This window comes from Pogona vitticeps, chromosome 1 (assembly GCF_051106095.1).
Source record: "Pogona vitticeps strain Pit_001003342236 chromosome 1, PviZW2.1, whole genome shotgun sequence".
NCBI classification, from domain to species: domain Eukaryota; kingdom Metazoa; phylum Chordata; class Lepidosauria; order Squamata; family Agamidae; genus Pogona; species Pogona vitticeps.
The window spans coordinates 351,425,669-351,452,383 of NC_135783.1; the positions used below are offsets into that span (position 1 = coordinate 351,425,669).

Consider the following 26,715-nt stretch of genomic DNA (forward strand, 5'->3'; position numbering starts at 1 on the left):
TTCGTAGCCCTTGTCAGACTCTTCCAGTGCCAGTTGATGGACAGCAAGGTCCATGACCTTAGCAATATGGAGAATCAGCTGGGGCGTGATGCGAAGTCCTCCAAAGGAGAGGGAGGGTGGTTCTCCGTGACCTGAGAGTCCAGTGTGGGAATATTGGGTAGAGAATCTCCCCCCCCCCCCCCGTTTCGACATCAGAATTGTCGATGTCGGTATCGAAACGGATGGGGAGTTGATTTGGAGAGGGAGAAAGATCTCACGTAGCCAATACCAATAGATGATCGTAAGATTCCTCATGTGGGAATGGGTAACTTTTACCCTTTGTTTTATTGGACTTTTGTAGGGACTCCTGGTTGGCATCAATATCAAGTGACTCTGGAGGTGTTCCACGGTATGTCGTAGTGACCTTTAAAGAACAGGACTGGACCTGAGATAAAGTTTGGGTTTGAGATGGTTGGCTTTGATATTAATTGGTAAGAGTCTTGATCAGGTGAGGGGGGGTCTCTTACCATGCCGAGGTGGTGCCAGAGGTGGCAGAAGAGCGTGCCATTCATCTTCTGAAGACTGGTATGGAAGGATCTCAGCTGGTGTTCAGTGAAGAAAAGATGGTGATATGGAACAAGAGTCCGAACGATAGGCATAAGTATAACAGTGTTAATGGTACTGAAGGTCTGGTTCGTACAGCCTTGGGTCGGAATAGACCTTGGGTTCATAGCAGATTGGGCTATCATAAAGCCGCACCTTCTTAAAGCAGCAATGTTGGTGTGGCAGTTCTTAGGCTATAGGCGTGTGATACATAGCACGAGATCGGTAACCTTCAGTATCCCTGAGAGGTTCGATGTGGTGATGTGGTACAGGTCCTCTTCCAAGGAGGAAATTCCTGTATCGATTCCAGGACTGACAGCAATGTACGGCCTGAAATGGAGCCAAACTGAGATCAAGGGATTGACTTCACCAAGTGTATTAACTGCAATAATCCCAGCTGAGGTGTTCCCCCACCCCCCGTCAGGAGAGTGACTAAACTGTGGGGAGGGCACGGTAGCAGACAAAGGGAGAGGAGCATCTTCATCCCGACAATAAATCAAGGCACACCGTTTCCTGTCGAGGCTCGTCCGTAGGCAGAGAAGGTGGACCTGGTTTAGCCACAGTGTGTTTGGCCTTGTGAGAGAGCGTCTTTTTCATCCTAGGTGTCAGTACCGAGGTCGACTTAGGTGTTGATGCGGTGGAGTGAGTCGAGGCGGGTTTCGATATTGACACCAAAGGCTTTGGTTTTGATATCAGTTTACTTTTTTTTTTAAGTGGGTTGAGACAGTCTCGGGGTGGGAGAGCGATTCTGAGAGGTAGGTGAGGGCTCTTGGTTTGGGCCTGGATATGATCCATGGTCGAGTGTCCCCTGGACTGCAAGATCAAACCTATCCATTTTCAAGGAAATCAACCCGGAGTGCCCACTGGAAGGACAGATCCTGAAGCTGAGACTCCAATATTTTGCCCATCTCATGAGAAGAGTCCCTGGAAAAGACCCTGATGTTAGGAAAGTGTGAAGGCAAGAGCAGAAGGGGATGATGGAGGATGAGATGGTTGGACAGGGTCATCGAAGCAACCAACATGAATTTGACCCAACTCCGGGAGGCAGTGGAATACAGGAGGGCCTGGTGTGCTCTGGTCCATGGGGTCATGAAGAGTCGGACACGACTAAACGACTAAACAACAAGTGAATCTGTGCACACTTTAATAACCCTAAAATTTTATTCACAGTGTTAAAGCTTACAATACCTATTCATGATTTACAACCAAGTTTGTTTTTCTTGAATATATTGTTCTTTTCTTTATAAACTGTGCCATAGCACAGGTTTTAAAATATTGCAAAAAAGCAGAAGGCCAAAATTATCCATGGGAATCATGTTCTTATGGAATTCAGCCATTATCCACAACGTTTTGAATACTGAGGAAATCTTGAGCAGCCGTTCTAAACCAAGCTGTGTTGCATGCTAACCAACATACAAGGTTTTTCTGCCAGCAAACTATTTTCCCCTTCTGCTCTTCTTTTCTTATTTATTTTCTCTTAAGTGATTAACTGTAACAGCCTGTACTTTCCATTTGCCATCATCTGAGCAACATAGCCTTAACTTTTTACATTTGTTTTTTTTAATTTCTTGGACTTTATTATTCATCTTAGCGCTTCTTCACTGATCACCCACACTTCAAAGGTTTCTAAGTTTTTTTTAAAACAACAGCCTCTTTTAAAGTACACTAATTTGGGCCATATAGTAGAACTGAGAATACGTAGCACCATACAATGCACGTTCTCAATGCCATTTTCATGCATACTACACTCTTTGTCTGAAGGAAGCTGCTTCAGGCCATCAGAATTTTATTTTACGCCTGTAATTTCACTGTTCATTCCACCAAGTTCTACTGGATGTATATATTTGACAAACACTTGACATTTTTATTTTAACTGCACTTCTTGGACTACTACTGTAGTTTCTTTTTTATTTTGACTGTGTAGTTTGCTGACTTTACCATGTAACCTTTATAGACCACCAGTTTTTAATTAGCAAAGCTGGATGTCTTATTGTCTACATCTGCTTAAAACACAAGCTTTTAGAGCACTCTTCTGGCTCAATTAGGCAACTGCAGTTGATACTTGCATAATGTATTTTTATACACTGCCTTTCACAAAAAGAGTTTTCATGTTAAGAGTTTCATGTTAAGAGTTTGCAAAAATTATGTTAAACCAGCAGCAGAAGTCTTAAGGAGTTGAATTACATTAGACATTTTTTTAAAAAAAGGGTTTTTAATGCCTGGGCAAATAATCCAGGGTACCTTGAATTGTGGTGCTGGAGGAGGCTCTTGAGAATCCCTTGGACTTCAAGGAGAACAAACCTATCAGTTCTAAAGGAAATCAACCCTGAGTGCTCACTGGAAGGACAGATCCTGAAGCTGAGGCTCCAGTACTTTGGCCATCTCATGAGAAGAAAAGATTCCTTGGAAAAAACCTTGATGTTAGGAAGGTGTGATGGCAAGAGGAGAAGGGGACGACCAAGGATGAGATGGCTGGACAGTGTCTGCGAAGCAACCAACATGAACCTGACACAACTCCGGGAGGCAGTAGAAGACAGGAGGGCCTGGCGTGCTCTGGTCCATGGGGTCACGAAGAGTCGGACACGACTAAACGACTAAACACACACACACCTTTCCACTGGCACCAATCAAGAAATGAGATGCCATTACAGCCGAGCTGGAATTCCTGCAGCTTTCAATAGACAAAATTGCACGCACACCCAGTATGTCCCCCAGAAGAATCACACCTTTGAACACACTAAATTGCTTTGAATGGGGAAAAAGTCTTTTTTTAAGCCCTGGACATAGTTGACGGGTATTGCAATGGCAAAAATGGCACTTTTGTTACACTTCTAAGAGTTGGCATTTGGAGAAATTGATGGGCGACTTCCATATGTGGAAAATATGGCAGAAGGTATTTCTGTGACACACCTGACCTTAATACATAGCCCAGGTGAACAGAAAAGGGCCCTCTCAATGCTTCCACCTTCAAATTCATTAACAGGAAAGGGTAAGGCAATTGCCTCTAGAAGCCAAACTGATCATGAAGAACTATAACGGTCTCTATACCTGGACTGTCTCCATGGGCCGAAAAGTGATGATTTTAGAAGAACTTGGGTTCTTCTTAAGGAGAAAGGTGGGATAAAAATATTTGAAATAAAGAAATAATCAGGTAGAGAGGTCTTTTAGTCTAGCCCAGTCAGAATGGCCACAGGGAAAAGCTAGATGAAGACAACTGCCTTTCCATTTCAGTATCCAGCACCTTACAGGATAATCCATTCCTCCAGCTATTCTATTGATGATTTAAACCGTTTTGTGTTATGAAGCGGCATCAAATCCGGCTGGAAATGTTCGGCCACAAAAGTGTTGGCCAACGTAGCGTAGCGCTCAAAGTGTGCTGGAATGAGGGTTCTTGGAGACCTGGGTTCAAACCCTCAACCTGCCATGAAACTTGTGCAACGATCTTTGTTCGGTAACACTCAGCCGGACCTACCTCAGTGGGCTGTTGTTAAGGTGGATGTGGGGAAGAGAATGAGATAACCCACCGGAAGCTCACTGGAGGAAAAGCAGAGTAGAAAGGCAGCACATGAGGAGCACCTTCCCCCCACGAACCATCCCTGGAGATAAGAAATACTGCAGCACCTTGGTTATAGTAGCCCCAAGCGATTGAGGGATTGAAACCCGTTTCAGTATCTATTAAGGACTAGATAGCTGGGGCTCAAGCTAACTCTGAAGGACCATATCTCCTGAGAAGAGCCTTCTCGGCCCCTTAAGAACCTCAGAGGAGGTCCACCCTTTGGTCCCATGGCCAACACAGGGGTGGCCGATGGGGACACGCGAGAGGGGCTTCGCCGTGGCAGCTCCCAGGTTGTAAAACACTCTCCCTCGGGACATCCATCCGTCTCTGAGAGCTGAAGATCCATCTTTTTGGAGAGGCTTTTAACAGTCATGACCTGAATGCCTTTTTTTAAAAAAAATTTATTTTTAACAAGGGGGTGACAAAAAGGAAAAGGGGAATCGAAGTTAATGGGGAAGAGGAGAAACAATAACATACTAACGTCCATTCTATACCTTTTGCCATATCAAGATTCCAAGTTACTCTATTTACTCTTTTCTGCCTTCCAGGTTTAAGTTTTCATTTCAATATATGCTCTTCATGCGCTGCCTGTTGACTCAGTCCATTTGTAGAATAAGTCCCATCTTTCAGTTGCCTTTTGTAAAGAACAATCCTCCATCACTTCTGATAAATAGTCCATTTCCGCTGTTTCCCGTATCTTCTCTATAAGATCTTGTTTCGGTACCATCAGACTTTTCCAATTTTTGGCATAGAGAATTCTGGCTGCAGTAACTATGTATATAACTATATATTCCTTTGACTTATCTATGTTATCAGGTATCATACTCAATAAAAACAGTTCTGTGGTTAATGGCACCTTACAGAGCAATATTTGTTGCAGCATAGCATGTACTCTTTTCCAATACTGTTTCACTACTCTACATGACCACCACATATGATAATAGTTTCCCACTTGTGCTTCACATTTCCGACACACCTTTGATACATCTGTATACATCTTCAACAATTTTTCTGGAGTCATATGCCACCTGTAAAACATCTTGTATATATTCTCCTTAAAATTAACCAATCTTGTAAGCTTTATGTTATTTTGCCATATTTTCAACCATTGATCAATATCAATATTATGCCCTATATTTTGTGCCCACTTAGTCATACATTCTTTAACCATTTCATCTTTCTGACTAAGGCACTGTAAATCCACTATAGCTAGAGCTCCAATCCTGCTTTTCACTCCAGCCTACAGCCGTAGCCTCCAAGAAAGGGGGGGGGGTTCTTCCCCGCGGAGATAAGATATCGTCCCAAAGTCTCAGAAACTGGTACTCAATCTGCTATTAAAAACTCTGTCAGGTTCTTTGTAACATCAACACGAGCTCTGTCCACAATTGTTTAATTCATCAAGCAATTTTCCAGGAACAGCTTTAGGTCCGCACAAAGTTTAGTTTCGTTTTCAGATTAGTATGCCAGCAGGACCGATCAGCAGAGATTCGCCGCTTCTAAACTCCTTTCGGCCCTCATCTACCAGTTCATTTAGCTTAAGGGCTTCAATTTTGTTTGTTGTTGTCAGTTTTTAACTGTAATTCTCCGTTCTCCTTCTTCCCAGGGGTAAATCGGAGTTACTCACTGTTAGTCACCACCAAGATGGCGTTCCGTTCCAGCCTGAGCTTCATGATTCTCTTCAGAGCGAGAAAAAGATGAGCCACCGCCCCTCATTCCTTCCTCCGACACTCACTGTCTGCCCAGAAGAGCCTCTCCTGACTCTTCTTGACCCTTGTTGTCCCTAAGGGTCTTCAGGCTGGTCGGTTTTCAGCATTTCCCCGGTAGCTCTCGCCCCGGGTACAGCTGAACAGCACAGTGACGAAGCTCTGCCGGAAGAGTCTGAATGCCTTCTTAAAAGTTAAAATAATTTTTAACGTTTGCTTGCTTTTAATTATTCAACTATATTTTATTTGAAATACAATTTTTTTTAAAAAAATTGTTTTTAATGCTATTCCTTTCCCTTCTATTCCTTAATTTGATTCTTTTTCATATTGTAAACTGACTTGGGTTCCCCTTATCTGGAGAAAGGTGGCCTATAAATCAAACATCCTTCTGTGCTACATGACAGCTGCCCCTTCCCTAATTCCAGATATTTTTGGCATAAAATCCAGTACCTTGTTGTCGCTTAATTGTTAAGTCGTATCCGACTCTTTGTGACCCCATGGACCACAGCACGCAACGCCCTCCTGTTTTGCACGGCCTCCCAGAGTTGGGTCAGATTCATGTTGGTAGCTTCGGTGACACTGTCCAGCCATCTCGTGCTCTGCCATCCCCTTCTCCTCTTTCCTTCACACTTTCCCAACATCAGGGTCTTTTCCAGGGAGTCTTCTCTTCTCATGAGATGGCCAAAGGATTGGAGCCTCAGCTTCAGGATCTGTTCTTCCAGTGAGGATGGATTTCCTTCCTTCCTAGGTTTGTTCTCTTTGCAGTCTAGGGGACTCTCAAGAGCCTCCTCCAGCACCACAATTCAAAAGCATCAATTCTTCAGCGGTCAGCTTTCTTTATGGTCCAGCTCTCGCTTCAATACACCACTACTGGAAAAACCATAGCTTTTGACTATGCAGACCTCATCGCTTCCTTCCCAAGAAGCAGGCATCTTTTAATTTTGTGGCTGCTGTCACCATCTGCAGTGATCATGAAGCCCAAGAAAGAAAAATCTGTCACTGCCTCCATATCTTCCCCTTCTATTTGCCAGGAGGTGATGGGACCAGTGGCCATGATCTTTGTCTTTTGGAGGATAACTGCTCATCTTTAATGGTTCATTCCTCACTTTCTTTTCTCCAGGAAATGCTCTGAATGAATGGGAAGAATTGCAACGGGATTTTTGGGGAAATCTCAGCTCCTCACCCAATCAGCAGCTGCCAAAAGGCAACTCTAAAACCCCAGTAAATGCCTCGCACTTTATTGCTGCTCCGTGACACCAGCAATACCTGCCGACAGCAAAAGTTGTCTGAAGAAACACGCTGCACAGAGTCATCTTGAAAATACGTTTAATGTCTAACTGTATACAAAAAGTGACGGTATTTTCAAAAAAATATCAAATCCTGTATTTAAAGCCTCTTCACTACCATCGTACAGCAAAACATTGTCATCTAAAAAGAAAAGAAAAACAACAGCAGCAGGTGATATGGTCTATACTTCAGAAGTGTGATTGCTTAATAATTCCATATTGTAAACAAATGCAGTTAAATAACCACCCCAGAAGCACAAGCCAAAAAAAACCCCACCCCAGCGGTTTTAACCCACAAAAAAACCCACAATAGGAACAATACGAATCTCATGGCAGAACAAGCGTCATAACTGCTCACATCTGGGGTCAGAATGGCTAGAACGTTTTTTAACTACACAGCAACAACCAACAATGGCTTTTAGGAAGAAGCCAGCCTCTCGAGGCCGGGGGGAGAGAGAGGTTCAAGCATTTCTCATGACAATCAAGAAGGTAGCAAGCAGAGATGCGAAATGGGCAGTAAAGGCGGCTTCGCCAACAGCCTGGCTTTCGGATAATAAACAAAACCCTTGTTTCTGAGTCTGCCCCTCTCGACGCTCAAAGACGTCCAGCATCCAAACGACGCAAGCGGAGTGGGATGTTGGCTGATAAGGTTCCTATGCTACCACGCATTTGCAGGGTTTCCATAGAAAGGCAGTAGTGCAGCACACCTAACTCGCTTGCATGAAGAAACGGCAAAGACATGGCCAAGGTGCCCACGCGACACCTCTGGAGTGACTCCACAAGTTTCCCGAGCACAGGAGTGGAATGAGAGATTGTTGGCGGTGTGTGTTTTGCGCCTTGTTCCTCTCCAGCACTAGACAGCTGTTGTGTGCGTACGTGCTCCGTTTACAGAGATCACAGAATCCAAATTGCTTGGCACGGAATTTTAGGCTGCTTGGGCAGAGTTTTAAATTGGGAGGCCCAAGTCCCACATGAAGGTCTCCTGCTGGCGTGCTGGCTTATTTGGAGCCTATCAATTAGCTGGTGGCTGCCCTTGGGTTGAATCCGGAATCGGGTCCCACGCCACCAGCTGTAGCATAGAGGTCACCTCGCTGGAGGGGGTCTTCCCTTTGTCTAGACATGACCTTACTTCAGGTAGCGCTCTGTAACTCACTTACTTGAAGATCAGCCTCGCTGATCTCACCGAGACGTCTCTCCATAAAAGCCTCCGCTGTTATCCAGACCAAGGGGCTCTTGGCGCTTCTGCAACTAGTGGGTATCGGGAGAGAGGCATACCCACCTATTAGGACTGACCCTAAAAGGTATGATGAGGCTGCAGACAAAGTGGATAACGTCCAAAGGAGTGCAGCCAGGATGATCAGGGGTCTGCAAACCAAGCCCTAGGAGGAGAGACTGAAGGAAATGGGCATGTTTGGCCTTGAGAAAAAGGGGCAATCGGACAGCACTTTTCAAAAACTTGAAGGCCGTCATAATCAAGGAGGGGAAGGATCGGTTCTCGATCAACCCAAAGTGCAGAACATGCAACAACGGGCTCAAGTTAAAAGGAAGCCAGATTGTGGTTGAGTATCAAGACAAACTTCCTGAGGGTTAAAATCATATGGCAACCCTGGGATGTGCTGGAGGCATTCAAGAGACAATTAGGCAGCCATCTGTCAAGATGAACTTTGATATGGATTCCAGCACTGAACAGGAAGCTGGACTCAACTGCTATATAGGCCCTTTCCAACTCCATGATTTTATGATGCTAGGACTGAAAATGTAATAGAAACGAGTCTTTGATTGCCTCAAAAAAATTACAATTCTTTCTACTGTCTGTGTTTCCAAGAGTTCATAGCACATGTTTGTATACAGGAGCCAGAAGCACAACCAAGGTTAATATGAACAGGTATACACAATTTTATCTTCACATACTTTTCCTGCCTCACAAATGTCTCAAGTCTGCCTATGCTTGTCAAGCCAATCTAAACACCTCCCTTACTCCTCTAACCCTGGACCTCCCCATGCAGATTCGTCTTCATTTAAGACAATAATCTTGAGTGCCTTTCCGCTCTCAAACTGCACAGTAGTGCCTGCATGTTACGGGCAAGCCATCTTTCAGTGTCCTGCAACACATCCTATCCAAATAAACCATGTCAAGTTAGCTCGCAGAAAGGAAACGGGTCCTCTACCAAAAGAGAGGAGAGGAACACGCCGATTCCAAAAACATGTATTTTTGGGGAGGGAGAACAGAGAGTTCAAAAGACAGGATTACACACACACACACACACCCAGGATTTTGTAGCTCCAGGGTTCCCGAAGCTGATGCAGGCAGGAAGGGGTCCGCAAAAGGGGAGTTTCGTCGCTCATCACTAACCACAAATACTTGATGACGGCTTGTCAGGCTTGCACAGATTATCACCGAGCACAGCTGTTGCAATGAGTGCCTTTGGGGGGGGGGTTAGAATCGTATTTTCCCTAGGAGCAAATGACTTGTCTGTAACACAGAGGGGAGATACCGCCTCCCTGAAAGAGAATCATAAAGCAAGGGGAAGACATTTAAATGACAAGCAATCAATAAGGGGGGGGGGAAACACACCTCTCTGCAGACTTGCACAAGGATCAATTGCCAAGGTTCTCCATCCGTAGAGCCTGGATTCTTTTATTTCTACTCCAAGGGAAGCCGCGCATTCGAACTGAGGGCAAAAGGCCAGCTTTTGGCCTCACCACCCTTATCATTCCATGAAGCCAGTATGCGAATTCTAAAACATAGGTTAATCCTCATTGGATCCTTCCTGCAAATTGTTTCCCTAAAAGACTTGAAAAGAGTGATACGCCTATAAAGAGAAAAGCTACCTCCAAGTGAGCAGGCAAAAATTTACGGCAGGGTGCAAACCAATCAGCAGCTAGTTCTTATTCTTGTTGATCACCAAGCTGTGGTCTTATTTGCAAGGCTGTCCTAGAAAACAACGTTAGTTACTCCCAAGAGTAGAAGTGTTTATGTTTATGGAGGCCCCATAAATTCAAGATCTGTTTGGCCTAGAAGTGACCTCCAAAGAAGAAAAAAAAAGAAAAATGTAAAAACATAGGGTGGGCACATTGCCGAAACCCTCCCATTTTGATGACTGTCAGGCGTTGACAACATGACTGACTTAGTTTTGAGATGAAATTTGGAAGATATCTCCCACGACACAAAGGCAGCTTCCTGCTTCATCTAAGATTAATCATGTAATCTAATTTGGGGGGGGGGAGGACAACACCACAGTAAGACATTCAATGACACCTTGTGGATCTCTACTTAATCAATGGTGCATTTCCACAGAAGAGCGGTAACATGAGGTTCGAAGATGCTGGAGCAATTGGGACAAAAGGAAAAAAATGGGGGGGGGGAGGAGAGAATTAATCTCTAGTCCTGTTCTTGGTCTCGCCTCTCCAACCAGAAAGATATTTGAATTCTAACTTCAGTTTGCAGAAGGAGGGCACATAAAACAGCTAAGATGTGTTCAAGGCTCACAAGTCAAATAAATAGTTACACATTTAATTTTTTTCATGTTAGATGGCGCATGAAAATAACAACATCCAACTCATTTGGCAAAATCACTATTCAGAAATAATCTGCTCCTAATGCCTGAACACTTCAACTGACTTGGCCGGCAACGTGCGAGGATGTGAGCAAGAAACTAAGCATCAAGCGTTCAATTCTCATTCTGCAAAATTCTCCCAAGATCGGGAGAAAGCGAGTTTAATCTTGAGAATGGCCTCCAGATTAACGCCTTTTGCTTCCCATCTGTTTATTGAGTAACTGTAGTGTGGGAATCCTGTTTCTTTAAGAACCTCCCCAGAATACAGAGTTTTCTGAAATGACTCAAATAACCAGAACACACAGACACAAGGCATGGACTCTCAGGCTAGTGAGGACGCCAAGTCCAGGATTTGAAAAGCAGTCACAGCATGTCAACCAAACCTCCAGCCTACTTTGGAGTTGTCCTTACTCTCTGGGGCAGTGCCCGCTTATTCCTAGAGAGGAGCTTGACTTGATCAGGGATGGGAGAACTGGGGCAGTTGACTTGTTTATCCTAACTCGTATTGACAAACAAAAAGGTTATTTCAGCATGTGAACAGAGTCCAGCTTATGCAGAGTGCTCCTTCACACCTCAGGCCGGCGTGCTTCTTACGACTCCAAAAGTTTACCAAAAAACAATTTTAAAATCTGTTGCAAATAACGGGTGGGGAGCGAGAGATCTTCATCAGTTCACCAACACAAGTTCAACGGTAAGGCTGTGAAAATAAAAAGTCAAAAAGAGAGAAAGGTCAGTTTCTGATGCATCAAGAGCAGGTATTTTGCTTTTATGAACTGGATGAAGGTTTATGATTAATGTGCACATTATGACATCATCAACTGAGAACATGGTGAATTAGGAAATTCACTGTGACTGACGTCTAACAGTATCCCACTCACTGAAAAGAAAATTTCAAAATAACAAACAAAACAAACATCAGGCACAATCTGATTTAATAATGATTACATGCCATCATGTCTAGAATGATTTCAATACGAATCCAAGGCAGACCTTTCAACATCACAGTAATCTAAGTTTATGCACCAACCACTGATGCTGAAGAGGCTGAAATTGACCAATTCCATGAAGATTTACAACACCTTCTAGAACTGACACCAAAGAAAGATTTTCTTCTCATTACAGTGGTGCCTCGTTTAGCGACATTAATCCGTGCAGAAAAAAATGTCGCTAAATGATTTAATCGCTAAGCGATTTTAAAAAGCCCATAGGAACACATTAAAATGCGTTTAAGGAGTTCCTATGGGCTAAAAACTTACCTGTAAGCGAAAATCCTCCATAGCGGCGGCCATTTTGGGTGCCTCTAAAGCGAGGCAAAACAGCGGTCGCCATTGGTTTTTCTGGTGGCCATTTCGGAACTGCCAATCAGCTGTTAAAAATGGGTGCTTTGCCATGATCGTGTCCCCGCAATCATCGCAAAGCGATTTTTACCCATAGGGGCCATCGCTAAGCGATCGCTCTGGCGATGGCAAAAAGTCCATCGCTAAGTGAGGCACCACTGTATAGGGGATTGTATTGCTAAAGTAGCGAGTCAAGAGATAAAAGGAACAACAGGTAAGTTTGGCTTTGGAGTTCAAAACGAAGCAGGGCAAAGGCTAATAGAGTTTTGTCAAGAGAATAAGCTGGTCATCACAAACACTCTTTTCCAACAACACAAAAGGCGACTCTACACATGGACATCACCAGATGGGCAATACCGAAATCAGACTGATTATGTTCTCTGCAGCCAAAGATGGAGAAGCTCTATACAGTCAGCAAAAACAAGACCTGGAGTCGATTGTGGCTCTGACCATCAACTTCTCATAGCAAAATTCAAGCTTAGACTGAAGAGAGTAGGAAAACCCACTGGGCCACTCAGGTATAATCTAAACCAAATCCCTTATGAATACACAGTGGAAGTAAAGAACAGATTTAAGGAACTAGATTTGGTGGACAGAGTGCCTGAAGAACTTTGAATAGAGGCTCGTAACATTGTACAGGAGGCAGCAACAAAAACCATCCCAAAGAAAAGGAAATGCAAGAAAGCAAAGTGGCTGTCCAATGAGGCCTTACAAACAGCAGAGAAGAGAAGGGAAACAAAATGCAAGGGAGATATGGAAAGTTACAGAAAACTGAATGCGGACTTCCAAAGAATAGCATAGGAGAGGCATGAGGGCCTTCTTAAATGAACAGTGCAATGAAATAGAGGAAAATAATAGAAAGGGAAAAACCAGAGATCTGTTCAAGAAAATTGCAGCTATTAAAGGAACTTGTTGTGCAAAGATGGAGCTGATAAAGGACAAAAATGGGAGGGACCTGCTTATTTAACTTATATGCAGAATATATCATGCGAAAGGCTGGAATGGAGGAATCCCAAGCAGGAATTAAGACTGCCAGAAGAAATATCAACAACCTCAGATATGCAGATGATACCACTGTGATGGCAGAAAGTGAGGAGGAATTAAAGAACCTCTTAATGAGGGTGAAAGAGAAGAGCAAAAATTGTCTGAAGCTCAACATAAAAAAAACTCTAAGATCCTGGCCACTGGTCCCATCACCTCCTGGCAAATAGAAGGGGAAGATATGGAGGCAGTGACAGATTTTACTTTCTCGGGCTCCATGAACACTGCAGATGGTAACAGCAGCCACAAAATTAAAAGACGCCTGCTTCTTGGGAGGAAAGCAATGACAAACCTAGACGGCATCTTAAAAAGCAGAGACATCACCTTGCCGACAAAGGTCCACATAGTCAAAACTATGGTTCTTGCAGTAGCAATGTATGGAAGTGAGAGCTGGACCATAAAGAAGGCTGACTGCTGAAGAATTGACGCTTTTGAATTGTGGTGCTGGAGGAGACTCTTGAGAGTCCCCTGGACTGCAAGAACAAACCTATCCGTTCTGAAGGAAATCAACCCTGAGTGCTCACTGGAAGGACAGATCCTGAAGCTGAGGCTCCAAGACTTTGGCCATCTCATGAGAAGAGAAGACTCCCTGGAAAAGACCCTGATGTTGGGAAAGTGTGAAGGCAAGAGGAGAAGGGGACGAAGCTGCTAACAGTCAGCAACAGGTTTTTCTCCACCAAAGGGGTAGCCGTGTTCATTTGTGCAAGCATTGTAGGTGAAAACAAAACAAAAAGTTTTTAAAAAGGCAAACACCTGGTGCCAACTTTAAAAACTGACTTTTAAATTTTTTAATATGAGCTTTTGTGGACCTGGCCACTTCATCAGACATCAGAGAAGGGGATATAACATGTTAAATATTTATACATGGAGTCAAGGTAGAGAGAGCAAAATACAGAGATTTGCACTGAAGAGCAGCAAAAGTCAATGAAAATATTCCGAGAGATCTGTAGCATGCGGGTGTACACAGAGCATTCCTTGTTATTCCTTTTCTTAATTCTAGTGCAGTGATTCCCAACCTTAGGTAACTCAGGTCTTCTTGGACTGCAAAACCCTGGCCATAGCACAGTTTGGTGGCAAAGCCTTCTGGGAACTGCAGTCCAGGAACCCCTGGGTGACCCAAGGTTGGGAACCTCTGGTCTAGGGCAGAGGGCACAACACCCTCCATGTTTCTCAACTCTGTGGGGCAAGGTGGAAAAACAGGTCTTGGCTGACAGAAGCCTGAAAATAGGCATTCACTCACTCTTTTTTTCTTTTTGGCTTTCTAGAAGAATGGCTACTGCTTGCCTGGACCAACTTGTTAGCGTCAAGCTTGGGTAGATTCTTTTTTCCAGTACACCCTAAGTGTGAGTCTTAGGCTGCTACTTATGACTAAAGGTAAAAATGGTGGCATTTTAAACGTTGGGAACTTTGAAATTGAGACAAGCTGGAAGGTCTAATAACTTTGTCAGATTCCTCTTGCTGAAACAACTGAACAAATGGTTTCCCCTTCCAGCCAACTTTAAAATTCAGTTTTAGCAAATAAATAAAAAAACAAATAAAAACCCCATTAAAAAAAAATTATACAAACTCTCTCCCCCCCCCCCCCCCCGGACTAACTGGAGATATAAATTGTACTGATTCTTGCTAAGGTGCACAACCCCTCCCCTTTATTAATACAAAATCAATAAATTCTCCCTAAGCATCTATAAAAATTTTATTTCTCAAACTTCTTCACTTTAATGTTACACATCAATGTATCATTAACAGCAATATCTCAAACCTGTTTGTACCATCTACTTAATTAAAAACCAAACTTTGTTTTTCAAATCCTTGCTACCATTAATCTTGTCACTGTAAATTAATTTGAAATTATTTCATTGTCCAGTTCCATTGCTCCTTACTGAACATCGATAAAAGTGCTATTTTGGGACATACCTATACATTTAATTTAGTTTTTATTTATTGCCTTGAAAACAGGGTGGATTTGATTTAAATTGTAATTTAAATCTATTTGTTTTTTTTTTTAAAAAAAATCACTGATTGAAAACCAACCGCCAAAACTTCAATATATTTTTCACATTCTCAACATAAATAATGACCGGTTTTCTGAAACCCTGTCCAACACAACTTAAAATAATTACCATCTCCTTGGTTTAATTTCTCCAGAATTAAATTCCATCTCCTGATTCGCTTATGAAAATTTCCTTTTATCCTTACATGGATATTCTTGTATCCCAGATATTATTCCAAACCTCGGTATTTATTCCTTCTCTCCAGTCATGTTAAGAAAGTCTTATGGGCCTTCCCGTTCTTCTGACATTTTATAATTCCTCCCATTTTATTTTCAGCTACATTTTCGCTTCTGTTAATACCATTTCTTCAAATATTGCAAGACCCCTACATTTACTGTTTCTTTTTTTGGCCAAACGTCCAAGCCAACTCTCTTGTGCAGAAACGCACTAGTTCTGCAACTGGGACAGCCACCCCTGGGGCTTGTTTTGGACTTCCCAGTTTCTCCCCACAGTGAAATTTGACGGTTTTGGTCTTAATTAGTCTGCCTACGTGCTTCCTGGGAAAGGGTAGAGATTTCTTGCTTATTGAAACATTCAGCAAATGGCAGGCAAACATCCACAGAAGTCCCCCCCCAAGGTGCCCACTAAGGCTGGGCTTTTCCTCTGCAGACAGATGTGGGGCCAGGCTCCCAGGATGGCGACAGGAAATGTGCGGCACATATTTGGGCCCACGGGACGAATGCGTCTCCCCCCCCCCCCCGCTTTTGTAGAGGCCGAGCCCCTTCGCCGACCCTCTGAAGCAGAGAGCTGAAATACTTACATGAGGGCCACCGGGCATGGACGGAGCCCCAGCAGGTGCAGGTGGCACTTGGTACGGATTAGGTGGTGTCGGGTAGAGTCCGGGAGCAGGATAGGACCCTCCGGGCGGTGGAAATGGGGCTGGTGGCGATGGTCCCCAAGGTCCGGGAGGGACAGCACCCCATGGCACGGTGGGAGCAGCCCCTGGTGTTTGGGTGGGCGCAGAATATGGCCCTGGGGGCGGATACGGCACACTAGGGGCGGGATACTGACCCCCAACGGTGGGCCCCCATCCTCCAGCGGACATGGATCCCCAGGGGCCGACAGCGGCAGGGGGGTTGGCCGGCTCTGTCGGGCCCCCATAGGCCCTGGGGAGCTCTGGAAAGGGCATATTCGGTGGAGGGTACTGCCCGGGTGGGGCAGGGCCAGGTGGTGGATAGGGCCCCCCAGGAGGGCAAGCCGATCCAGGAGGCGGAAAAGGAACGGGGGCTCCGGGGGGCAGGGAAGGATACATTCCCGTCGGGGGTGGTCCAAAAGGCACGTTGGCGGGGGAGGTGCTGGGAGGCAATCCGGACGGAGCGGCGGGGGGAGCGCTTGGAGCGTTGTTCCAGGGATTGGACGCTGGCCAGGCGGCTTGTGGGGGCTGGCTAGGCGGCTGGGCAGGTTTCGTGTTGCCTACGGTGGCGTTCTTGGCAGGAGAACTCTCCGGCAGAGCATCCGCCAACTAGAAAAGAAAACAAATAGACCCCAGTGATACTCCCTCAGTGGCCATTAAGTCAACTTGAGCTCCGTCATCGGCTTGGATACGGACCCCCATCCCTATCGCCACTTGTCATGCTATTTTTAACCCTCCCCTTGTGGAATCTTATCTCTCAGCACTAAGGTCAGAAACATGTTGGCCAAAGGGCTGTGCCTTCTTACGCCTTCTCTGCTAAGGGGCCCTTATGACCTAGATCAACTGCGCTATGGAGGCGCAGCGAAAACCCACGATATTAATAGGCAAAAGGGCTGCAAACCTGGTGAACAACCTCATCTTGCAGACCCAAGTCATCAGCGCCTTCGTTGCCCAACAAATCTAATTCCCATCCATGAGGGTAAATTAACATCCTTTACTGCCACTTCTCTGTTCTTAAGATCCCTGCATTTACTTGCAAGGTAATGGATAACTAAGAGAGAATGGTAACAAAAACTAATTTTATAGGGCCTGGTAACCTTAAGACATTCTTCCCTGCTGAGTTCTTACTTCTGGGGCAGAAACCACTCTCTCGCTATCACACTGTAAGAGTCTCCACTATGTTCTGACTGCACGGATCTGACTGGGCCTCCCCATCGATCCAGACCAAGTGAAACAAGAGATGGGGACAAACCGGTGGTTCGTTTCCCAGCCAAACAGCTGATCGAGGAAACGAACTGCGCTGAACCAGAAGTGCATGCCCATCTCTAAATGAAACACACCCGCATGCCACATGAGGCAAGGATCAGCTGGTTTTTAGTGGACCTCCCCCATCGTGACCTATCCTTCTGGGATGCAGGAAGCGATCTAGGGGCACTGGTAGATACACCCAAGCCAGCTTTCACATGGCTCAAGCAGCAATACATGGGCATGTTTTGAAGCGGTGGTTCCCTAGCTTCTTGGACTTGCACATCCACTGAGCAGCAGCAGAGCAGGAACAGCGGTGAGGGGTGTAGGGGAAGAGCAGGAAGCCAAGAAGCTGAAACTGGAGCTGGAAGAGCAGCCGCCGCCACCCCATCACCACCACTGGCTCAACAAAAAAATAAAAATAAAACACCAAGAGAAGCATCTATGTTGCTCCTGGCTGGCTTGGCGGGTGCAGCAGGGAGCTGTGGGGTGCTGTGAGGGTTTCCAGAGCACTATGGCGCACACTTCGGGAACCTCTGTTCTAAAGCGCTCTGTGATTAAGATAGCCCCTTGCAGATGCCCACCATCGTAAATAAATATACACCCAAGCAGGAGTCTCCATACAACCCAAATGCCTGGCCTCTTGTTCAAAGCAGCTGATCCAGAACTTCCAAGATATCTATCTCGGCTGCCTCCACTGAGAACCACCTTTGAACCAGAGCAGAACTGAAGGAGAACAGCATGTTAGCTTTAAAAAAAAAAGAGGGGGTCTTCCAAGCTACCTCTTCCCTTCGTTGCCATCCTGATTTCTGGGCATCCACAGGACAGGATGTGAGACCCATCATAGGCATCCTTCAGTCTCGAGAGACTATGGTAACATGCTCTGAATCGAGGAGTGTCCTCTCCAGAGCATGAAGCCCGGGTAAGGTAATATGGAGGATAGGCTGTTACCCAAGCAGCAAATCCCCCCTCTCCACATTGCTGAAATGGTCCAATGGAAAGGCAAGAGCCAACACGACTGGTTCCAGCAACATCGCAGGAGTTGGCAGAACGACACGAGCTGCCTTCGGGACTCCAGCTCCGGAGACCCAGCAAGCCCTCTAATCCCATTTCTTGCCTATTTTCCTTACTTTCTCTCGTCTAGCAGATATCATCTGCTTTTATCCATGTACAGTGGTGCCTCGCTTAACGAGCGCAGTTTAATGACGAATCTGCATAGCGACGTGTTTTTTGCGATCGCGAATGCAATCGCATTGCGATGTTCTGAATAGGGTAAACATTGCATTGCGATGATCGGTAAGCGAAACGCATTGCGATCTTCGCATTGTGATGTTTTGGAACAGCTGATCACGGTTCCAAAATAGCCGCCGGAAGAAGAAAATGGCCGCCCGCAGCGTTTTCGCGCCGATTCCTCGCTTACCGAGGCGGCGAAAATGGCGGCCCTATGGAGGATTCCCGCTTAGCGGTGAGTATTCCCTCCCGCATAGCGACGTTTCCAGATAGCGACGTTTTTCCTGGAACGGATTAACGTCGCTATGCGGGGCACCACCGTACTGGGCACAGCGTGTGCCTTGGTATTCCTCAAGCCTCCCAGATATAACTGACTACAACTCCCAGAAACTGGGGAATACCAACTGATTGTACTCTGGGTGATTTATGACATAATTTAATTATGTAGGCTACGCACTATCTAAACCAGTTGGGAACAAACTCAGGTCATGCAGAGTCTTGTCTGCAGTACTGAAGTTTAACCACTGCACTACAGGGCTCTTACAGCCAGAGGGAGCTGTGTTTCAAAAAAATCTATCATACTGTGAGAAACTAAGCCTATACTTGTATACCCTATATCTGTTAAACAACCTGACACTTCCCTTAAGCCCCAATGCACAGAGACTGCCTGTTAACATGAATGGATGTGGGAGATTAATTGCATTAACAAAAATACAATGGTTTAGCGATAACATTCAATTATCAGTAGTAAAAGCTACAACAAAACAAAATACTTTCCCCCGGAAAATGGTCAGTCTTTAAGAATCACATAAAACTGTATGCAAACATCTGATTTTTTTGCATTAATTGACACAAGTGAATTATACTGCAGAAACATGTTGTGTTGGACAACTCACCGAAAAATCGTCAGCAGCTGACATTTTCCTATAGAATAAAAAAGAAGAAAAATAGTTTAAGGTGAAGCTTCCATTATGGCACACACAAAATTTAAAATTCAAGGAATAACCCAGTAGGCTTTCTGACGGCCCATCAGCAAAGTTCAGCGAAGCCACAGATCAATATTTGGGTGTCATTGATTATGCCACAGCCGCTCTAAAATAAAAGGCACACATCACTGCAACTGATAGGTCTACATGAAAGATCAATTAGCAAAAGAATCTGCTAACCATTCACATTAGTATCATAAAGTAAGGAAGTTGGAAGTGGTCGATAAGGCCATCGGGTCCAATCCCCTGCTCAATGCAAGAAAGCAAATCAAAGTAGAACTGACAGATGGTCATCTAATTTTCTCTTGAAAGCCTTGTCCTACTGCTCTGATATTTAATCAAAATCTGGCTTCTTGCAAATTGAGCCCATTATTACATGTCCTGTACTCTGGGATGGTGGACAACAGAATGGGACACAGATGAAGTCTAACCAGTGCCAAATAGAGGAGAACTAGTGTTTCACAAGATCTGGAGATTAAACATCTGTTAATGTAGCCTAGAATAGCATTTGCCTTTTTTGCAGCCACAGCAAACTGTTGGCTCATATATGATACATAGATTATATATCATAATACGCCTCTCACCAGGATTGAGGATTTTGGCTAAGGGCCTAGCAGAGTGAGGATGTTCCCAAATGACTGGGCTGAGCTCAATTAACAGAAGCCGAACTAAACATTACTTGCCACCTGCATTTAGCAGTAGGATATCTGTGGACATAGCACCAGCTTTCACAGAAATTCCACTGTGCCAAGTCTGCAGAAACATGATCCATCACAAAATCCCCAGGAACCTCTGTTTCCCAGGAGCTGCTGGCATTTTACTATGCAAATGCTCTGCACTGTCTTTTTCCTTCGTTCCAGTCCCCTACTATGGAAGTCCAAGATTAAAAACAAATAAACATATACAGTATATGATCCTAGGGAATAAACCCCTGCTGAGAAGGTTAGTCCATAAAATGCACTTTGCCAGCAGCTAAGCTCTCCATCTGTTCAGGCTTCTCTGAGGGTTTCTCAAGTGATCGGGCCTTCTTCTGTTGAAAGACAGCCTAGAGGGCTTCCTCTCCTGGGGAGAATAAACCTAAAGAGGCTTAACTCCCTGTATCCTGCCTCGAAATATCACTCAAAAGATTTTCATGCTTGAAAGACAAGAGAGGGGACTACATACCTATAAAATAACTTAAATTTAACTTAGCGGGGCAATGAAGGGCCCAACCAGGCAATTGGCAACCCTGCCACATGGATAGTAAGCACACTGTGGTCCCTACTCCACTCTCAATGAACCCCTATAAATCTCTGGCCCTTGAGGCTCATCAAAGGCGCCTCCAATGTATTAGCTTCTAAACTACAGTGGCACGCATGCAACACTAGATTAACCAGGGTGGATGGACAGAGTCTACCTCTGCCACATTTACATCAGAGCCGAAACTTTGCACGCACCAAAGGCACTTGGGGGTAGAAAACTAGACATGATCCCAAACCCTGATGTAGCACTCTTTAGTTTCCAGGTATGTAATGGGGGGGGGGAGAGACCCACTGATTTTGCCTGCTGGATTCAATAATGGGCTGGACTGATGCCCAATATCGTAAAATCTAAAAATAGAAGTATTCCAGCAGTAATTGCTAGTTGAATGACCTGCATAACTGTGGTGCCACACCCTTGAACTAGGACAAGGGAAAAGTGAGCTGCAGAACCTTTACACCAGCTGCTGACTAAGCTTAGGATGAGGAAAACAATAAACCAATAACGTGATTCCTGGTACCAGCAACGCAGCCCCACCCACAGGGAGCCGATCTAGAAGGTCGCTACAGTGAACTAGCATTCTAGTACAGCACGGGCAAATGACCAGAAGTTACAATTCTGGAAAATGCATTCACATCTTCAGTATTTGCTCTACCATATTTAAAACACTCCTAATAATATCAATTCAATAAGACACTAGTTAAATAAAAAACCAAGAAAATAACAAACCAACAAATACAACAGCAATTTGCAGCAGGATTGAATCAACACCATCAGTGGAAGCCTGTAAAAACGCATGTTTTCAAGTCGTACCTAAATGTAAACACAGCATGGCCAGATAGACCCCTACAGAGGTGGAATCCCACAACTGGGGAGCCACCACTCCGTAGTTCCTGTTCTGCACGGTAGCCTCATGAGCCATGCTCTCCAACACTGTTTTGCCTACTGATCGTAAGATTTGCTCAACATGTAAGGGGAAAAGGGATCCTTTTAATTCTTAGGCTATGAGTCACTTAAGAGATTGAGGTACTAGTACCATTATACTAAATTGACGCTAACAATTCACTGACAACCAGTGTATAGTTTTCAGCCTCCACGGTCTTATTTTCCTGCCTGGACAGGAGCATTCTCTCTCAATTTAAGCTTATGAGCAGTCTTCAAAAACTCAAGCATCTGGGGGCTCAAGGTGGGGGAACCACTGATCTACAATACTCAACTTCTACCCATTATAACAGAGCACTGCTCACCTAACTGAAATAACCCAGCTGATTCCCACTTCATGTCCAAAACACTTTCCCCACCTTGTTTCAAGTAAGCATACTTATGAGAAATGGTATATTTATTAGCTTAACTGGTCTGAAATCCCAGCTGACTTTATATTTTGTTGCTGTTGTTTAGTCGTGTCCAGCTCTTTGTGACCCCTTGGACCAGAGCACGCCAGCCCCTCCCGTCTTCCACTGCCTCCCGGAGTTGGGTCAAATTCATGTTGGTCGCTTCGATTACACTGTCCAGCCATCTCGTCCTCTGTCGTTCCCCTTCTCCTCTTGCCGTCACACTTTCCCAATTAACACTCGCCTAAACTGTCTGTTTCTCCCTGGCTTGGTTCAAACTGTTTTAGTGTTGGAAAACACTTAATAGCCCAAATCCTCTTGGGTGGTTAAAGTGGCATCATACTAGCGCCATAGCTTCTGGAGGCAAACTGGCTCAAGAAATCATCCTGGACATGACCTGTTTTGCATTGCATCGTGCAACTCAATAAGCAACAGGTAATGCCTATCATGATTTATTAACTTCGTGCAATTTGCTTCCAAAAGTTGCTCCATTAGTGTGACACTGGGCTAAGTGTGTAACAGGATTTTGGCCTACATTATCCTTCTAGCAGTAAAGCAGACTCCTGATCAATTAATATCTCCACAGGGGATGAAGGTCCAGCTTTAAGCAGTTCACACCTGACTTATGAAATAATCTGAGGCAGAATGAAAGAACATTGTCAGATTTTACAGACAAGCAATGACAACGTCACAATTCTAAGCTAAGAAATGTCCGAAAGTACTGAACTGTTAACAGACCGAGCCTTAATTATGTGAACTAGGTGCAAGCGAGGAAGACAGATAACTTCATGGAAATCTGGAAAAAGTTTTTAAACCTGACTTTTCAGAAAGCACTGCAATAGAGTGTAGGTACCTGAGAAGATTCCTGGAATAGAACTTTTATCTGTGTGGGATTCAGCTATTAACACCATCTCTTTAATTATAACTGACATAGACTTAAGCTTTTCTTGTTGCTCAAGAGCCCACGGATGGCCCCTTCTATTTTTTTTTTCAGTTGTTAACCTTTGTAATGGCCATGAATTCTCCTACGTTTTGCTCATGCCTCTACAAGCCACCGTGATATTCAGTGGCATTGTCACTGACAAAACATTACATAACTATTCTAACACACAGCTGAAACAAGGAACCCTATTTTCTATTATATCAGTTCTGGCTGGTGGATTTTTTTGAGGTTTCTGTTAGCATTCTACAGAGACAAAACCTTATGTGGATCCTTCTGCAAGGCTTTTTTTAAAGTTAACTTTAGATGGAATGGTATGGCTTTAGAAAGCTCTCCAGAACATACAGAGTGGATGGACAAAATGCTGTTAGCATAGCTACATACATAATGTAGATGATGTCATCAGACACAGCAATTTTTCAGAAATAAAACATTTCTGATTTTCTCAGCCACCCCCTATCTCCCATGGAATTCCTTCTGACACAGAAAAGCCACCAGGGCCTTTGGAGTGCAAGGGAAGGTCTTCAATTGGAAAAAAAGTATTGTTGCTTTAAAAGTCATTCCAGTGGTGAGAATTTCAGGAAATTAAATTCTTCTTTGTCCTGCACCCCTGAAGGCTTTGCTGTGAAGAAAGATTTCATGAGAGCTGGAGGTGACAGGAGAAATTTATTTACCCAAAATTGTCACCAGTGATTACACTTTTAGCCTTACGTGGCACATACAGGTCCTCAGCCAATAAATTCCTTGACTAATTAAAACAGGGATGTAACCTTAGATAGGTAACCTTGTGTAACAGCTATCACGCTTCCAACCACCTGTTCCCTCACCAATTTTGCCATTCCAGAGAACTCCCAGCAAGAGTTGAAGGCAAACAAGAGAACGGTTAAGTGGGAAGCAAAAAAGTGATCCAAGTTATGCTATTAAGTCAAAAGGCGTACTTCCATAAAGGATGGGCTGTGGGTGGGAGTAAGATTACTGACTGCATCCCATTGCCATGCTCCAAAATACTCCTTTGGTCTTGACGTAGATGAGATTTACTTGCATGCAAACACAAGTCACGGTCAGAGAAAACCTGGTTAACTCATTTCTAATAACTTCTAATTGTGATCTCAAGCACTTTACAGACAGCATAGAGGGGAGTTTTTAACTTGAAGCCATACTTCCTAACTAAAAACAAGACAACACAGAGGCTTATTTGGGTTTTTTAAAAATATATATATACTTGAAGCAACAGTTATTTTCTTCCTAACTAAAATCAGAGACGTTCAGTTTCTACACTGAGAATGGGCTCCACAGCCTCTGATCTGTCTCTAGAGCTGGTGTTTTCCTTGCCCTGTTGTCAAAACATACAGCGTTCCTGAAGGGTGGTGCCCACACATTTCTTCGCAGCTCTTGTCAGTGAAATTCCTGACTTCCTCCAGTCGCCACTGATCAATATTCAGGTGTACTTCCTTATCCCAGCAGGGACGGCGGCCTGAACCCATCAACCTGAGGGCTTATTTTGGCCCCACACGTGCAGGAGTAGAGCAGCTCCCAAGCCCTTGCCACAGGGATCCCTCGAAGAAACCCACGAAGGGTCGGCATCGCCTACGCCCCAGACGGAATCGGGGCGGTGGGGGGGGGGCGTCTACAGAGGCCTCAGAGGCCTCCCAGCCCCATGGCGCTAAAACTGTGCTCACAACCTGGGGTTCAATCCCAGGTAGCCGGCTCAAGGTTGACTCAGCCTTCCATCCTTCCGAGGTCGGTAAAATGAGTACCCAGCTTGCTGGGGGGGCAATGTGTAGCCTGTATAATTAAAAATTGTAAACTGCCCGGAGAGTGCTTGTAGCGCTATGGGGCGGTATATAAGTCCAATAAATAAATAAATAAATAATCCTCCCCCAAGGAGATAGCGGGGGGGGGGGGCTTCCAGGGCCCTCTCACCGCCTACTTTTTTAAAACCTGCGAAGCAGACCAGGCTGAACAACAACAACAGCAGCAGCGCCGGGCCCAACCTGACGGAGACTTGAACCCAGGTCCAACCCTTTCAGCCCTGGTCGGTCTCTAGGCGAAAAAGGGCGACCCGGGGCAAGGACTGGGCCTCCACCCTTTCGGCCCAACCCTCCCCAGGCCAGGCCCGCCGGCCTCCTCAAGGTGGGGTTTACTCCCGAGGAGAACCTGGCCCGAGGTTGAGGCTCCTCGGCGGCGGGCAAGGGGAACCGGGCCCCGGGGCCGCCCTCGGTCCACACCGAGGCCCGCCCGCCGCCTCCCTCCCTGCCTCCAACCCACCGCGGGGGGTTTCAGCCCAGCCCAGCCCCCGACCTGAGGGGCCGCGAGGGAGCCCGACGACGGCGGTAGCAACAGCAGCGACGGCGGCGGCGGCCTCTCCTTCTCCTCCTCCTCCTTTCTTCCTCCCCTTCCTCCTCAACCCAGCCAGGCGGAAACGGAAATGGGAAAAGAGCTGCTCTCTGGGAAAGAGCGGCCTCCGGTCACGTGAGGCGAGCGAGGCTCCCTTGTAGCCCTCCTCGCCCCTTCCCACCCGCTCCACCACTGAGCATGCGCGCAAGAGTGGGATGAGACCACGCGACACCCCCCCATTTCATCCCTTCCTTCCCGCACTTCGTGGGACGGCTGGGCTTTTTGAGGCGCTGCGCGTCACGTGACCGCCGACGGCAGCGTCCTCTCTTGAAATGCCGGCATCTGACTTGCGATAGCGGCCCCTGGGGGTGGGAGGAGAGAACTGCCGTTAGGCATGCACTACCGTCCAACTATGAATGAACTGATGGATGAATTAAGCGGGAGAGAAGTTTCTTAAGAACCAGGCCGCGACATCTGTATTGGATATCCCCAATTTTGAGGCCATGTATGAATATCTGTCATATGCCTCATGAAACGGACTTGTCCGCGAAAATAACTTTTGAAGATGAACAGGTGTTAGGTTTTAACATCTCTGTGAAATATTTCTCATTATACCTAATTACAGTATGTGATTACTCGCCAAATAACATCTTACCAAAAAGTAACTAGTTGCTTATAACTAATTACTTCTGGACCTTACTTATAACTGAGATGTAGTTCAAAAGTAACATAACAAGTAGGACTGAACTTACTTTATGGTTGAGGTCAGTAATGTTCTCCAGTTACTTTCCCATTCACTTGTAATGGATATCTAGAGAGGCATTTTCACAATAATTTCATCCCATTATTTGATCAAGCCACGTTTTGTCTGAAAAAAATTAGAGAAAGGTAATAAAATGTAGGAAAAATCCAGAAAACACACAATTTTTTTAATTCTAATTTCTGAGATCTTGGATTCTGACAGCTGGGGGGAAAATAACTTCCATTTTTTCTCATCAATGCAGCATTGCAATAAGTTACAACCCCAGATATCTTTCCAGATTCAGGAACGAGTGATGGAGATGAAATACATTCTAAACATAATTTCCTAAACTACTAACAGCTTTGGAAGAGGAGGATGTGTGGGTGTGGGGCCCCTGTTCATTTGGCCATTTTCAACCTATGTGCAATTTTCCTAAACTTCCCTATAAATTCTTGTTATGCCACTAGGGGGCAGGGTGATTCCATCACACGTCCACAGCTGGAATACGGACAGGAGAATTCTGGGAGCAGTAGTTCCACAAGAAGTAACTTCCCCAAGCTCTAATCATACACTAAAATGCTAGCCCAAGAGAAAGCAAGACCCCCCCCCACACACACAGAGAGAGAAAGAAATCACAGGAATATCTAATATGTGGATTTTATCTGTGGAATTCCAGAGACAAGTCTGTTTTTGTTATGT

General features: G+C 45.0%; 1 protein-coding gene and 1 long non-coding RNA gene across 2 annotated transcripts; both read right to left on the reverse strand.

Moving 5' to 3' along the window:
- Positions 1-1,817: 1,817 nt before the first annotated feature.
- On the reverse strand, positions 1,818-3,858 carry LOC144586246 (uncharacterized). Its single transcript, XR_013540964.1, has 2 exons — positions 3,193-3,858; positions 1,818-2,823 (listed from the first exon to the last, which is right to left on the reverse strand). It is a non-coding gene; the product is annotated as an uncharacterized LOC144586246 (long non-coding RNA).
- Positions 3,859-10,627: 6,769 nt separating this feature from the next.
- On the reverse strand, positions 10,628-25,360 carry MAPK1IP1L (mitogen-activated protein kinase 1 interacting protein 1 like). Its single transcript, XM_020777710.3, has 4 exons — positions 25,239-25,360; positions 19,338-19,365; positions 15,874-16,575; positions 10,628-11,381 (listed from the first exon to the last, which is right to left on the reverse strand). Exons 2-4 carry the CDS (start codon positions 19,359-19,361, stop codon positions 11,370-11,372), a joined length of 738 nt encoding a protein of 245 aa, XP_020633369.1. The 5' UTR covers positions 19,362-19,365; positions 25,239-25,360; the 3' UTR covers positions 10,628-11,369.
- Positions 25,361-26,715: the final 1,355 nt, after the last annotated feature.